Here is a 16,794-nt window from a genome sequence, read left to right as displayed (position 1 = left end):
CAGGTTATCAACTGTAAAGTAGATCCTGTACATGAAGCCACCTGAGAGTTGAACAAAGCATACAAGATTTTATGTCTATACGTCACTCGCACGGAACGCGAGAGGTTGTGGGTTCGAGTCCCGCATCGTTCATAAATGTTGTTTTCAAATTTTATTGTATTGTGATAACTCCGCGGGCTGAATACTATGTTTGTACAGCGCTCACGCGACTGCCGCGCGTGTTCGCGTCGTTCGTGGAGGACCAGTACATGTCGGTGTTCGCCATCCTGCTGCCGTACACCAACCCCTCGCGCTACAACCACTACGTCGTCTCGCTCGCACACCACGTGATCGCCGCCTGGTTCCTCAAGTGTCGCCTCTCCTACCGCAGGAATTTCGTTCGATTTATTATTCATGTGAGTTACCAGTAATTAAATCTTGCTACCTACTTCTTATATAGAGAGAACTCCTTATAAAATCACTTCGTTTTTTCGTCTGACCATCTAAACCCGATTTAGGAACACGTAAAGGAATCAAGTTAACATTAATAATTATTATTTTAAGAAATAAATGAATAAATTAATTATAGTCCCTACAAATTTGAAGAGGGATAGGCCGCCATCTTAATGACGTCATAGTCGAGTCCGGTACAGGCACACTTCTATAATGAAAATAAACCGTACATCTTGTGAACTCACACATTAAATTTTGATGTATAGTCATTTATTTTACTGATGTTAGTTTTCGCCAATGCACTTGTTAAGTTTTATTGGTAAAAAAAATTAAAACTATAACAAAGAATGTTGTAAAAAATTTAACATTTGTTTATTTAAAAATATTGAATACATGAAATTCATGCGAATGAAATTACAAATATTTTCATAAGTTCGTATTTTAAATTTGACTTGGTGTTGATGTTAATTGCTTAGATCATTTATACGTCTAGATAGACTCTTACACCTGTGAAAACGTCAAAAAAAATGAGTTTAGAACCAACTTCTATTTTGTGGAATGCATGCACAAAGTGTCATACAAATGGCGAATGTAAGACGTAGCTTGTCATGCACATTAAACCTGGCCTGTTTTTATCAGTTGTATAGCGGCACGAGTAGAGACTATATCTAGACGTATAAATTATGTAAGGTTAATTGTTCGTTGTCAGGGCCTCCACAACTACATCATAATGCCGTTCGAGGAGCAGCTTCAGTACAAGAGCAATGTGCACCAGAGCTCCGCCAACGAGGACTCCTCGAACCGACAGCGAAGTTCCAGTCTGGTAACCTGCTCTATATAATGTCTTATATCTTTAAATGAGCATTTCTTGTATATATATAATCTGAATCTCGGAAACGGCTCCAACGATTTTCATAAAATTTAGTATACAGTGGATTTCGGGGGTGATAAATTGATCTAGCTAGGTTTCAATTTAAAAAAATGTAGATTTATCCGTGTTTTATTAAGAAACAGCTACAATAACATTATAATACAAAGGTAAATTTCGCCACTATATACAAGACTATAATAGCTCGGATGGGACATTGGGTGATTCGGAAAGCAAAAGACCCCGGTTCTAATCCAGATGTCCTACTACTTTTATTTTGTTCAAGTTTTGTACATTCTTAAAAATCCGAGCCAGGCTCGGTCGTCCGGATATTACATATTATATGAAACGAGAGTCCAGAACTCTCGTTCGGCGAGTCAACTTCTCCTAACGATGCCTCTTAGACAAATTCTATCATCCGTGATCATAATTTTCCGATTTAAATACAATTTTTTTTTATGTGTTCTGCAAAATGTACAATTAGAGTGTTGCTCTTGAGTCGGATAATCGTTTTTTTTTTACCGGCACAAAAAAGTGGGCTAATGTTTGTGGGAGATCTTAAGATCGTATTCAGATATCTCTACGAAAAATATGTAAGACTGTTGTGTGATGATTAGAATTTACTCCTTCAAGTTGGTGCTGTTCTAAAAGAACATTTAAATTAAAAACATTTTTTAAAGATTATTTAATAATAGGTAATTAGTTGAAATAACAAATATGTTTTTTAAGTTGTGATGGCTTATTTCAGTCGAAATATTACTGTAGAAATTTTGGTTTTCGATGTATCTGTTTAAGTGGCAATGCTAAGCTATTCCTGTGAAATGTATAACATAAAATAAATAATATTATTTTTTAAATTTTAATTAAATAAAAATTAAGTGGAATTATTGGATTTTCATATTAGGTTTTTTTATGATGATAAGGGACGAGACGAGCAGGACGTTCAACTGACGAGTAATTGATACGCCCTGCCAATTACAATGCAGTCCCGCTCAGGATTCTTTGAAAAACCCAAAAATTCTAAGCACTACAATTATTGCGCTCGTCACCTTGAGACTTAAGATGTTACGTCTCATTTGCCCAGTAATTTCACTAGCTAGGGCGCCCTACAGACCGAAACACAATAATGCTTACACATTCTGCTTTTCAGCAGAAAAAAGAGACGTTGTGGTACCCATAATCTAGCCGGCATCGTGTGGATGGGAGCCTTTCACTGGTAAAAGTAAAGGAACCTTATAATGTACCACACGTTGTGCTCTTGTGATGATTGTCTGTTCCCGCAGGGTTCGAAGGCAGTGTCCCGCGCACCTCTGTCGGGGAAGGTCGCGGGGCAGGGCGCTCCCGCCGCCTTCCACGTGGAGCTGACGGAGACCTGCGTGGACCTGCTGGCCAGATACACCTTCACGCCCTGCAGCGTCAAGCCGCAGCGGTATTTGATTGTTGCTATTGGTACACACGACAGATTTAAAACAAATACTAGAAAACTATCACCCACATACCAGCTGACAGACAGTTTTTCTCTTCTCCACATTAATTATTCATTATTTAGTATATAAATTGTCAAACGCAATATCACAATCCCAAAATGAAAGATTTCTACCGCATTTTACATTCCTGGAATAGTGTTTTTTTATACGTAAAATATACCAATTTTAAAGGCCTGTTTATGTTATACATCAATTCTAAATGTTGGGCATAACTTACATATTATCAATGTTTTAGCCATATTTTCCTTAATTTAGAAGTAAAAGAAATGGTTGGAAGATTTGCAGCTTTGATCATGTCAATTGAGCAGATTATTAATATGAGTAGCGTTTGTCCCAAAGGGATTTAAAGTGTTTGAAAATATTCCAGAAGCGAGCGTACGGACGGGTTGTTCAACGGCGGCCAGTCCACCACGTGGCTGGTGGGTCACAAACTGGTCACCATCACCACCTCCGGCTGTCTGCAGAGCGCCGCCCGCCGGGCTCTCTGCGACAGGTTCATTCATAATATTATTAAAATTGAAGTGGACATACATGACATTCACTACCAGCCATAGTATATCCGATGCGACTTAAGGAGTGGGAGGCTCCTTTGCACAGGAAGCCGACTAGATTATGGGTACCACAACGGCGCCTATTTCTGCCGTGAAGCAGTAATGTGTAAACATTACTGTGTTTCGGTCTGAAGGGCGCCGTAGCCAGTGAAATTACTAGGCGAATGAGACTTTGCTCAAGGTGACGAGCGCAAATGTAGTGCCGCTCAGAATTTTTTAGTTTTTCAATAATCCTGAGCGGCACTACATTATAATGAGCGGGGCGTATGAATTAACATAAGCTAAATGTCCTGCAAGTGAAGTGTACTACTCCAATGGTTGTGGACTTAATGATTGTATGATACAGACTATTTTATTGGGTACAATAACACAAGTTTTTATAATATTGGGCTGGATCATTTTAAAGTAATATATTAAGAACACACATGCCCAAACTCAAAATATCTGCAAACGGAAAATTATTCCACAAAGTGGCTGGACGGAGCAAAAGTGTTTCGTTAAAATTGGTTTCTGGTATATTAACATAAAAACTTTCTCTGAGCACTTTGTGATAAACCGATTAGAGATTGTTCGGGCCGCTCTTCGATATATTTGGTCAAATGGAAAAAGCTGGTACTGAAAACCTCCTCCTAGATGTGAAAACTTAACTTGAAGTGATGAAGTACTGTCCGGGGAGTGTTCTCAAACCTATGAGACATATAGTAAAGAAATAGAAATATATTATTAGGGTGTGACAATAACATTACATAAAGCATCAGTTTTCTTATTATACAAATGATTTAAGTTTTCTTTAGTGTTAATTCCGCCAATATTTGTTTTTACAACAATTAGACACGTGTTTCGCCTCTACACGAGGCATCCTCAGGACGTGTTGTCTCGCCAAAATCTGGCACGAGACTCGTGCGAGATTGTTTTAAAAACAAATATTGGCGGAATTAACACTAAAGAAAACTTAAATCATGTGTATAATTATGGATTTCCGCAAAGTAACGCCTAATTCAATAAGTTTTCTTATTGTCAAACTGGACTAAACCAGGCCGGCTCCTTTCCGAGACGGCTGGCTCCTTGCACTATAATGTCCCGATTTCAGACGTAACTCTGTTCAGGTATTCGTCGACGTTAATAAATAAAATAAAAAAAATAAAAAGCCTTTTTATTTGCTCCTATAAACTAAGTAACATTTTGTTTAGTGGATTAGTAATTATAATGAAATAAAGTAATTTTTGTTAGTATTTATTAGTTAAGGAAATATTTATTTATTTCTTCCATAGCAACCCCCGTGCGGGTGAAGGCCTTCCTCCAGGTTGCCATTTATCCCTATCTTGTGCCAATCCGAGCCAGTGTTTGCCTGCGGTCTCGCGTTTATCATCTACCCAGCGTTTGAGCGGACGACCTACATAGTTTGCGCTTTCCACTTCCTGGTCCTTTCCACTCTGTGACCACTTTCGTTCAACGCCCATCCTCAAGTCTCGCTACATGACCGGCCCACTTCCATTTTAGTCTTCTGATATGTTGTATAGCATCTCTAAGTTTGGTACGTTTCCGAATTTCTTCATTTCTGATCCTGTCTTTAAGTTTTATCCCTAGGAGAGTTCTCTCCATCGCTCTTTGGCATACCGACAGTCTATTTGCGTTAGCTTCTGTTAAAGACCAGGTCTGGCTACCATAGGTTAGTGTAGGTAGAATGATAGAGTCCACGAGTCTCCGTTTCTGAACAATAGATAGCTTAGATTTAAGAAGATTTTTCAGGGACCAGTATCGTTTCCATGCCAGCGCCATTCGTCTATCTATTTCCTCCGAGTCAATCTCTCTGAACGAAACCAGTTTGCCTAAACTCTTCAACGTACTCTATTACTTCGCCTTCGACGCTGAAAGTAGGTTTAGTATGGTTTGTGATGATTTTTATCTTGTCAAAATTTATTTCGAGACCGACCTTCTCGCTGTGCCGATGTAGTGCTGTCAGCATTTCTTGTAGGTCTCTAGCGGTATCACTTAGAAGAACCAGGTCGTCTGCGAATCTTAAATGGGTTAGCCTTTTATTTCTGATATTGATGCCTCCCCTTTACCAGTTTATATCGTGGATTATAAGCTCAGGTACTGCAATGAATATTTTTGGCGACAGTGGGTCTCCTTGTCTGGTTCCTCTTTGAATTGCGAACAGTGGGCCCTTTCTGTCGACGTTAGCCCAAGAGATATTGGCACACCCGGTGCAGGAGACATGCCCATGATAATAAGGGACGAGACGAACAGGACTTTCAACTGATACTAATTGATACGCCTTGCCCATTACAATGCAGTGAAAAATATTTATTGCCGTCGTTGATAAGCGAGTCTTCAATTTCAAACAGGAGGTGGTATTTGTCATGAGCCGGTAGTTGTACGAATCACAGCGTAACTTTTTAAGGATTGGGTCTAGTAAATTCGTGTCCCATAATTTGGTTGGCTCAGTTGGTTAGAGTACCGGCACGGAACGCCGGAGGTCGTGGGTTCGAGTCCCGCATCGTTCATAAAATTTTGTTTTTCAAATTTTATTTGTGTATCATAAGATATATTCTATTAGATGAATAGATTTCGCAGGGCACGCCCAATGACTTGAAAATTAAAACATGAAAAAGCCCAAGTGCGACTTGTACACAACGGGTTCCATGCAAGACATGACGCTGTATAATTGTTAATTAAATATTTTTTATTAGCACAGGGGCCATTCTTGAATCCGCCATCTTGGTTTATTTATTATTATTATTGTTTGTAGCGTCATTGTAATTAATACACGCTGTCAAAATTAAGTACATTGCGGTTTATGACAGACAGACAGCCGGGTGCCCTGAAGAATACTACAAAGTAAACTAGAAATCAAATAGGGTTGAAAATTTACACTTCAAAGATTATACACTTTATAATAACCTTCAAGTAGTGGGATTACTCCATGAAGAGAATCACAGTGATCGCTTTGTGCAGGTGCTCTGCGACGTGCTGCCAGGCGGCGAGCGACGACCTGTCTGCGACCGCAGCCGCGCCGCACGTACGTACAAGTACCCGCACTAATAGCTCTAGATTAAAGTCTAATATTATTTATTAATTTATATAATGAAACACTTGTGGAAGTCACGTTTGATTATTAGGTATACATTTTACACAAACAGAATCCTAAAAATCCGGTGAGTATAGGTGCGTTAGCCTATTATACAAACTGTAAATAATTATCTTAATATATATAAATTACGTGACACGTTGTTTGTCCGCGATGGACTCGCTAAACTAATGAACGGATTTTAATGGGGATTACTTCATGGAGTGCAGTTAGGTCCAACTTGAGAGATAGGATAGGACCCATAATTATTTTCATTTTCAATATTTGTTTTGTATGGTCATATTTTTTATGAGTGACTTTATTGACGCACGGTTTGACAGTTCCACTGTGAAACAATTTCATTATAACAACAGGGAGCAATTTTACGAAATAATTCTTGATTTTTTGAAATATTATTGGCAAATTCCTATGAAACAGTTTTTTTAAATTATCTACAGAGCAACGTCTGTCGGGTCAGCTAATATTATATAAAGATAAACCCCTTATTACCAACGACAGTATAGTTAACGATGACAGGTTGCACCCCTCAATATATTGTGACCCGCCCACGGTGCTGACATACAAACCAGAATAAAATGCGGCTTAGTTATAATATTGTTATAATACGTCTGAAAGACACATAATATTTTTTTAAATACATTTCCACAAATATGACATTATTACATATTTTATGCTTAGATAATATATACGTCAAGGTAGACTGTAACAGCTGTGAACAAGTCGAACAAATAGCAGCTAACTGTTAACCTCTAATTTCAGCTAGAAGTTTGCACGCACACTAATAGAAAGATACATACATTGTCATGCACACTAAGGTTATGCCTGACAGCAAAATACTAACAACACCATGACACCATGACTTAGTAGCCCAACCCACATGTATGGAATACACTAATATTTATAAAAGTAAACACGAATTCCTTAAAATGTTAAGTTTGTGGCTTGGAACGTTTTTCTGGAATAACGTCCCATTATTATTACATAGTCATCCACTTTTCTATATATATTACGATACAACCATAGACTTACAATATATCAGCGTAAAGGTCTCCTGACAGCTCGATAATGCGTGATCAATTATTATATTTGTGAATGTGTGCGTTAGATACTGGTGTATAATTCAATACAACTCCGGAGCTAACAAAGCGTGGCTGACTGCTTATGACTTGTCAATCAAAATTGTCGGTTACAGTAACAATAGATCCGCCTTTTGTAACAGTCAAGATGTTAATTTCTTTGACATTTGCTCTCAATGATTCTTTAGGACCTAAGTTATAAATTATCTCCGTTAGAGATGTTCGTCTCCCTCGCTCGCATTGTTTGTATATACGCCGGTATATTGTAAGTGTATTTTTACAAAAGTAAGGCACACTATAAGTTGAAACCCATTTAGACTGAAATATTGTTTGTTTGTCAGGTACAAGTTAGAGACAGTTCGGAGAGTAACGGATCGTCCAGCAACCACCTGCATCCCGAAGTGAAGCGGTAATCTTGAATGTTAACAGTAGACTATTGACAGGTCGATGACATAAAGTTAAAACTGCTTTCGTTTACAAAACTCTCCTTTACTCGAATTTTAAATAGAAACTCAATGGAATATTTAATAATGTGCGAAGTTGATCACCTAACATCAAGTGATGAAACCCGTGCTACGTTCGTTCAAGTTACATTAACCGTCAAGTACAGGATTTAATAGGGACATTAGAATCAGGATTTTATCACTGTGAATCGTCAGGCTGTGATGCTTCTTTTGGTATGGCTTTACTATACGGAGTCGTCTGAGAAGAAGCCACAAAAAAACTCACAGAGCAAAATTTTTATTGTGATTACAATAACAGAGAATAAGTCAATATAAATGATTAATAATATGAATTAATATCGTTAATTAAGAGTAATCTTTTCGCTGCAAAGCAACCTTATCAGTAATGAAGTCTTCAAAATTGTATCAGGCCTTTATTGTTTAAATTTATTAATTGTCAAATTTTCGGCAGAGTATTTTAAAAACGCATACAGTTCAAATAAATGTCTAATTTTATGAAGCCTAGTTTTCGGCACTTTAACTTTGTCAACAATGGAATTACAATTAACTTAATAGGCACCTCTACTTTTCTCCTCAAAACAGTACATATACAATTGCGTTTCTGTAAAGCTTTTTAAAGCTGTTCGAAACATTAACATGACAGGAATATGTCTTTTCTGTTGATTGTCAAGTTGGCTTCGCTAATGGTGTGCGTGTACCGGTGGGGCTATTTAAAACACACTGCGCAGATGAAAATTTAATTTATAGATTGTGATAGAAGCGAGAGTGCTACTGCCGCTTCCCGTAGTAATCTGCTTTGTATTAATCCACCTGATAAATCCAGGATGGACCCTCATTCAGCATATCAAAGTTCAAACAGGATGTAACTAAACTCCATGTTCATCGGCGCAGTGTAACTGGTTGAGGTAGACATGTCGCGGGGTTGTGGCTTGCGTGTGTGTGTACGCTACGTGTGAGATAAACGCGTGTGTGCGTGCGCGTAGGTACAGCAAGTGGTCGCTGCAGCACAGCCGCTCCACGGAGACGTCGTGCTCCTCGCTCTCCATCTCCGAGCTGCAGCTGCCATCCAGCGGACACGTCTCCAGGTGTGACGTCACCCCTCCGCCTGCTGCCGTCTCCCGCTCCATACTCATCCTGCGTTGATCTAGCGAATTGACTTGACACAGTTAAATTATAGAATCTCACCATTTATTTTAATTTAAGGGTAAAATATATTAACAAATATTAAAAAAGGCATAGGTGTGGTTTAAGCTTGCAAGGGATTATTACACCCTAATATCGGGTAAAAGAGATGGCGAGTGCGCAATACTTACGTCTTAAATATAAAAGTATTAACGTAAGCGCTATATAAGATTATAAATAATTAATATGATAATAGGTAATTCAGTTAAAATATTCTGTATTAATATGTTCAACAATCACAATTTTAATTAACGAACATAGCAGAGGTCTGGTTGAATGATTCTTTTTCATTTTCGTAAAAAGATCGTGGTTATGGCTCTGCTAATATTAGTAAGTAATAAAGTCAATTATTTTATATCTAAAGTACAAGAGATCACGTAATGAGAAATATACAAAACTAAGGATTTTTCAAAGAAACAAAGTTGAGAAGTAAATATTTCGCTGACGTTGACACTGATCAGCCTCACATCCACACAATAATCCCTCCTTTCCTCTCTCACCTTCTACTATTTTGTTCGCTGAAGCTCCGCGGCTGAATGATCGTTGTGCCTCTTCTATTTAGGACAGTGTTTATGTTTGTTGTATATTGTCTCCTTCAATTTGTGTTGTTGCAATGTTTGCTTCTCGCTTTTCTGTAAATTTTGCTTTCACGCGTTGCTGCCAACCGTGTTCATCATTTTTGTTTTTAATTATTTTTTATTTATTTATTTATTGAACTACCAGTAGTTGTTACATTCTAATACGCTTAAATATATTGAATTTTAACAAAATATAAGTTGAATGTACAACAAATGATGGTATCACAACATGCACAGTCTTTACAAAAAATCAAAAATTACAAAATCAAGATACATGCGAATTTTAAGAGAGAAAAAAAATAGCTAATTCAATGTACCGATGTCGTTACCGTCCTGGAAAATCCGCAAAAGGAAGCTCATTTCATTGTTTGGTTTTTCGTGGAAGAAACTTCTGAAAGTTCACTGTAGTGGAAAGCCAGACATCCAGATGGTGCGGATGATATCTTAATTTGTGGTGTGTCGTGCGAAGGTGGACTTCGGTGGCAGGAATGGCTCTAAAAAATATATTAATACCACCAAAGCAGTTCAAAGCAGTTCAGTGTCAATACTGAATTGATATCGCACGTGAGAAATCAGAAACATTATGAATCATAAAGATGATTGTAGCCGGTGTGAAGTAACTTATTGAACAGCTTCTTATACTCTTCAGTTGGATGTGTTTTGCAGTTCAGAATGAAGCTGTAGTGGTGGCTGGTAGTGACAGGCTGGCATGTGGCATGCCCGCTGCTAGTTGCGTTGTTGAAGTCTTATTCCGTTCAAATAAATATTATACCTCTCGCAAAGTAGACAATTTCTGGGCCCAATAAGAACGATTAAGTAATTTGATCAAATATAATCCGATTTTTATAATAAAATCTACATTTTTGCATCAATTTACAAATAATCAAATCAAATCAAAATTACTAAGCATATCAAACGTTGTAGTCTCCTATGCGGAGTGCATGTGAGGGTGAGGAAGCCATTCACGTGAATTGATGGTAAGCTTCCAGTGTTATGTTGATTATCTAATATTCCAAAATATTTTTGTGTTCATTCTGGTTATTTATCAAATAATCAGGCTCGGTGATGTCAATAGTTCTAATACTTTTTCCGCATAATCCCAATACGCATTTCACTTTACAGAATTTATTCGTCATTAGAATAAAATAATAGAATAGATTCGCTTTTGAGAAAAACTTTAATATGAGTAATGTAAATGCCGGAAAGCTTTGTTCAAACTCAAACGTAGTTATATAGGAGAGCCATTCTCCATATTTATATCAAGTTGTCTCATTACTGACACTCGTGGCGGTGCATAATATTATGTTGTTTGAGACATCGCTTTGTTTAATATTGCCCGAGAGTGACGATATGAAGCGAATGTCATTAAATAATTAACATTTTCAGGCAAAACTCGTCGGAAAACAAATCATCGGATCCATTCATGGATTTTTTGAGTTCATGCAATCTGCGCATCGACAAGATATCAAAAGAAGTGGTCAGTACACATAAATATTATGTTTTATATTATATTTCACGCATTTTTTGACTACTGGTGTTGCTGATGTCCATTGGCGGTTGCTTCATAATGTGTTATCACGTTGGCCCGTTTGTCCAATGATACGTGAAATTGTTTTTTTTTTATTGACATTAAGGGACGAGACGAGCAGAACGATCAGCTGATGGTAATTAATACGCCGTACCAATTACAATGCAATGCCGCTCAGGATTCTTGAAAAACCCAAAAATTCTGAGCGGCACTAAGAGTAGTGCCGCTCGTCAACTTAGACATGATGTTAAGTCTTATTTTCCAAGTAATTTCACTAGCTACGGCGCCCTTCACACCGAAACACAGTAATGCTTACACATTACTGCTTCACGGCTTCTGCCTGCGCCTAGATTTTTATTATATCCCACTTACTGGTTAATATGAGTACACTTATATAGAGTCAAATAGTCTGTGAGATAAATTAAATATATTTCAATAGCAATTATTCTGTTTAACGTAGTAATAATAACATTAAAAATAATCTTTTATGGACGTCTGTGTATGTATAGATGTATGAGCCAGGGAAATTGAAAAAAAATATATACTACATATTTCTAATGTTTAAAAAAACACATTGCTGACTTTTTCAATTAATATAAGCGTTCATTTCACTACCGTTTCATTATTATTTATAAAAAAATCAACTTTAAATTCACCGCCGTTTAATCTATATTTATAAAAATAAATATTTTTATAGCTGACATGTATTACACTCGTCACAATATTGTTGACAAATTTCACAATTATACTGACAGTTATTTAATGATGGAGGACTTTGCAATTTTTGATATGATTAATTTTGTGGATCTCCTGAACTATTCAAATTCAAATATTTTTATTCAAAATAGGATGTGAAATCACTTATTGAAAGTCAAGTAAAGAAAATCAAAAAACTACCACCCATTCCAAAATGAATGCCTCAGACCTGAGAAGAATGGGCGTAACAAACTCAGCGGCCTTTTTTTTTCATCAAAAATATGTTTTGCAGTAACATTTTCTAAGTAACATTGTACAATTAAACTTATTATTTATTAGCCTGAGGGCGGTCGCTCCATTCCCAATCTGTGGTATCATTAAGAAAGCCATTTATGTTATAGTAACCTTTACCACACAAACGTTTTTCAACAATTCTTTCGAATAACGTAATACATTTGCTTTGAACATTTTCTGGGGTCCTGTTGTAAAAGCAGATACATCGCCCCACAAAAGACTTGCAAACTCGACTTAGTCGAGTAGTAGGCATTATAAGCTTATTTCTGTTCCTTGTGTTAACATTATGGTTATGACAGTTTCTGGCAAATTCACTTATGTGCCTATGAACATACATTACATTATCAAGAATATATTGAGAAGCAACAGTCAAGAAGTTATTTTCTTTGAATTTTGCTCTCAATGATTCCTTAGGGCCTAGGTTATAAATAGCGTGAATAGCCCTCTTCTGCAGCACAAATATTGTATTAATGTCGGCAGCGCTGCCCCACAGTTAAGACATAATACTATGGAAATAACTAAAGTATACAAGTCGCGCCGTATCTATGTCAGTTAATTGTTTAATCTTATTAACCGCGTATGCTGCAGAACTAAGTCTGTTCGCCAATCCTTCAATATGGGGGCCCCATTGTAATTTGGAATCCCGTGTAATGCCAAGAAATTTAGCAGATTCCACCGATTTTATCACCTCTTCGTTTAGCAAAACACTTGCATCAACATTTTTACATTTCGTACGGTAAATTTTATTCATTTCGTTAACTTTTTATTTAACAACAGGTTTTTTCTCTATTAGATTAGGAAGATCATTTATCGAGACCCCGTATTCCGATACTAGGCGAGGCTTTGAGGGAAGTGTTGTCGAAGAGCGGTGATACGACAAATTGGGTTTTTTTAGTGGTAAACGCGCAAACTTGAGTCTTCTGGGGGTTAAATTGCACAAGGTTCAATTTTCCCCATTCCGCGACCTTCTCATGAGAGGACTCGATAGAAGACACAAGTTTCTTCCGGCACTGGTCGACGATTTCCCGAGAGAGACCTGCATTGCCCGTGTATACGGCATCACCAGTGCTGTCGTCTGCATAGCAATGAATGTTGGAGGTGTGCAACATACGATTGATATGCAGAAGAAACAGCGTGGGAGACAGCACACAGCCTTGGGGCAATCCAGCATTCACGGGCTTCGGGTTCGAGCACTATCCGTCGACAACGACCTGTATGCTGCGCCCAGTGAGGAAGCTGGAGGTCCACTTGCACAAGCTCTCGGGAAGCTCAAATGATGGAAGTTTGGACAGGAGCGCCTTGTGCCATACACGATGCGCCATATACTCAGCCAGCCGTCCATGCCGCCGTTGCACATGAGGAATGACAACCTGGCCCATACGGCAAAAGAGAAAGCCGATCTCCTGTGCGCTCTTTTCGCCTCCAACTCGACTCTTGACGACAACGGAAAAACACCGCCGACCATCCCGCGGTGTCAGAGCTCTATGCCTGAAGTACAGTTCAGACAGAAAACTGTTAGGCGAGCTCTGTTTTCGTTGGACGTCAGGAAGTCGAGCGGGCCGGATGGCATTTCTCCAGTCGTGCTTAGAACGTGTGCCCCTGAGTTGACGCCGGTGCTAACGCGTTTATTCCGGCACTCTTATTCCAAAGGCGTAGTCCCTGACTCATGGAAGTCAGCCCTTGTCCATCCGATCCAAAAAAAAGGAGACAGTTCGGATCCGGCAAACTACAGGCCTATTGCTATTACCTCCCTGCTCTCCAAAATCATGGATAGCATAATTAGCCTTCAGCTCTTGGTATACCTAGAGGGTCACCAGTTGATCAACGACCGACAATACGGGTTTCGACATGGTCGGTCGGCAGGTGATCTTCTGGTATACCTAACACATAGATGGGCTGCGGCTATTAAAAGCAAGGGGGAAGGTCTGGCAGTTAGCCTGGATATAGCGAAGGCCTTTGATCGTGTATGGCATAAGGCGCTCCTCTCTAAACTTCCATCATTTGGGCTTCCCGAGAGCTTGTGCAAGTGGACCTCCAGCTTCCTCACTGGGCGCAGCATACAGGTCGTTGTCGACGGACATTGCTCGAACCCGAAGCCCGTGAATGTTGGAGTGCCCCAAGGCTGTGTGCTATCTCCTACGCTGTTTCTTCTGCATATCAATGATATGTTGGACACCTCCAACATTCATTGCTATGCAGATGACAGCACTGGTGATGCCGTATACACGGGCCATGTACGTCTCTCTCGGGAAATCGTCGACCAGTGCCGGGAGAAACTTGTGTCTTCTATCGAGTCCTCTCTTGAGAAGGTCGCGGAATGGGGTAAATTGAACCTTGTCCAATTCAACCCCCAGAAGACTCAAGTTTGCGCGTTTACAACTAAAAAAACCCCATTTGTCGCATCACCGCTCTTCGACAACACTTCCCTAAAAGCCTCGCCTAGTATCGGAATAATGGGTCTCGAAATCTCGAGCGATTGCCAATTCCGTGGCCATCTGGAGGGCAAAGCCAAATTGGCTTCAAAGAAACTGGGAGTCATTAATAGAGCACGGCAATACTTCAAGCCGGCCCACATTCTAGCGCTGTACAAAGCGCAGGTCCGGCCACACATGGAGTATTGCTGTCATCTCTGGTCTGGCGCACCCCAGTATCAGCTCGATCCATTTGACCGCGTGCAACGCAGAGCAGCGCGAATTGTCGGGGACCCAGTACTACGGCTGGATCACTTGGCGTTGCGTAGAGACGTCGCTTCATTGTGTGTCTTCTACCGCATTTATCACTGGGAGTGTTCCGAAGAGCTGTTTTATCTAATTCCTGCCGCCGAATTCCACCTTCGCACGACACGCCACAAGTTAGGATATCATCCTCACCATCTGGATGTGTGGCGGTCCTCCACAGTGCGGTTTACAAGGAGCTTTCTTCCACGTACTACAAAGCTGTGGAATGAACTTCCTTGTGCGGTGTTTCCGGGACGATACGACATGGGTACACAAAAAAAACGATCAAAGGCCTTCCCCCTTGCTTTCAATAGCCGCAGCCCATCTATGTGTTAGGAATACCAGAAGATCACCTGCCGACCGACCATGGCGAAACCCGTATTGTCGGTCATTGATCAACTGGTGACCCTCTAGGTATACCAAGAGCTGACGGCTAATTATGCTCTCCATGATTTTGCAGAGCAGGGAGGTAATAGCAATAGGCCTGTAGTTTGCCGGATCCGAACTGTCTCCTTTTTTTTGGATCGGATGGACAAGGGCTGACTTGAAAATTTTGACTTGAGAACTTGAAATTGAGCTCGTGGGAAGTACATACAAGAAACTCAACGGCCACTCTTTTCAACCAAATACGAGTATTTTACAATGCAACCTTTAGAGCTTGAATTCATTGTTTGTGTAAGGATGCTTCGTGAACATGAAGGTCGTGATTACTATCTTAATTAGGAATCACATCCAACAAATACAATCATTTATTAAGTATAACAGATCGCCTGGCGCCACAAGTAGCACCCGTTCACCAATTGATGCATGGATCAGCCATCTTTTTCTTTGCACATATTTGAGGAAAGAAGACGACCCGTGACGACGAGTGCATGCACCACGTACTTGTGTATACTTTAATCGATTTTATTGTGGAAAATGAGTATCAGGCGTGCACTTTTGGATTGTGGGGGGCCAACCAACACTGCGTTTTCCGTTACATGGTCGCCATTCGAGTACTTTACTGCCCCAACGGCTATCTATCCGTCGAACTATGTGCCCTGCCCACTGCTGCTTCAGTTTTGCAATCATTTGGACTATGTCGGTAACTTTGGTTCTCCTACGGATCTCCTCATTTCTGATTCGATCTCGCAGGAAAACTCCGAGCATAGCCCTCTCCATTGCCCTCTAAGCGACTATGAGCTTTCTCATAAGGCCCATAGTTAGCGAGCACGTCTGCGTACCGTAATTCATCTATTACTGTTTGTAAGGAGGTCGAGGAGGGCGTCTGGGCGCTTGGCACGGGGGGCGGAGGGGGCGGGGCCGAGGGCGGCGCCTGCGAGTGTTGGTGCGCGCGCTGGGCGCAGCTGCACGTGCGCTCGGCCACCGGCGACGTGAGCTGGCTGCTGCGGATGCAGAACCACGTGAGTACGAGCACCAGGGCGGGGCCGAGGGCGGCGCCTGCGAGTGTTGATGCGCGCGCTGGGCGCAGCTGCACGTGCGCTCGGCCACCGGCGACGTGAGCTGGCTGCTGCGGATGCAGAACCACGTGAGTACGAGCACCAGGGCGGGGCCGAGGGCGGCGCCTGCGAGTGTTGATGCGCGCGCTGGGCGCAGCTGCACGTGCGCTCGGCCACCGGCGACGTGAGCTGGCTGCTGCGGATGCAGAACCACGTGAGTACGAGCACCAGGGCGGGGCCGAGGGCGGCGCCTGCGAGTGTTGATGCGCGCGCTGGGCGCAGCTGCACGTGCGCTCGGCCACCGGCGACGTGAGCTGGCTGCTGCGGATGCAGAACCACGTGAGTACGAGCACCAGGGCGGGGCCGAGGGCGGCGCCTGTGAGTGTTGGTG

At 40.7% G+C, this 16,794-nt stretch overlaps 1 protein-coding gene across 1 annotated transcript in view; it reads left to right on the top strand.

Annotated features, from left to right (window-relative positions):
- The window catches only part of LOC126969324 (tuberin), an 87,304-nt gene that overhangs the window by 41,362 nt on the left and 29,148 nt on the right, over positions 1 to 16,794 (top strand). Inside the window, exons 15-22 of the mRNA XM_050814680.1 lie at positions 199 to 395; positions 1,142 to 1,255; positions 2,584 to 2,729; positions 3,155 to 3,280; positions 6,297 to 6,360; positions 7,847 to 7,914; positions 11,116 to 11,206; positions 16,218 to 16,367. Of these exons, the coding sequence (XP_050670637.1) occupies positions 199 to 395; positions 1,142 to 1,255; positions 2,584 to 2,729; positions 3,155 to 3,280; positions 6,297 to 6,360; positions 7,847 to 7,914; positions 11,116 to 11,206; positions 16,218 to 16,367 (956 nt within the window). The remainder of the gene's footprint in view (positions 1 to 198; positions 396 to 1,141; positions 1,256 to 2,583; positions 2,730 to 3,154; positions 3,281 to 6,296; positions 6,361 to 7,846; positions 7,915 to 11,115; positions 11,207 to 16,217; positions 16,368 to 16,794) is intronic.

Source organism: Leptidea sinapis, chromosome 18 (assembly GCF_905404315.1).
Source record: "Leptidea sinapis chromosome 18, ilLepSina1.1, whole genome shotgun sequence".
Classification (NCBI taxonomy): domain Eukaryota; kingdom Metazoa; phylum Arthropoda; class Insecta; order Lepidoptera; family Pieridae; genus Leptidea; species Leptidea sinapis.
Note: the sequence above shows the minus strand (reverse complement) of the source record. Positions and strands in the feature narration are given on the sequence as shown.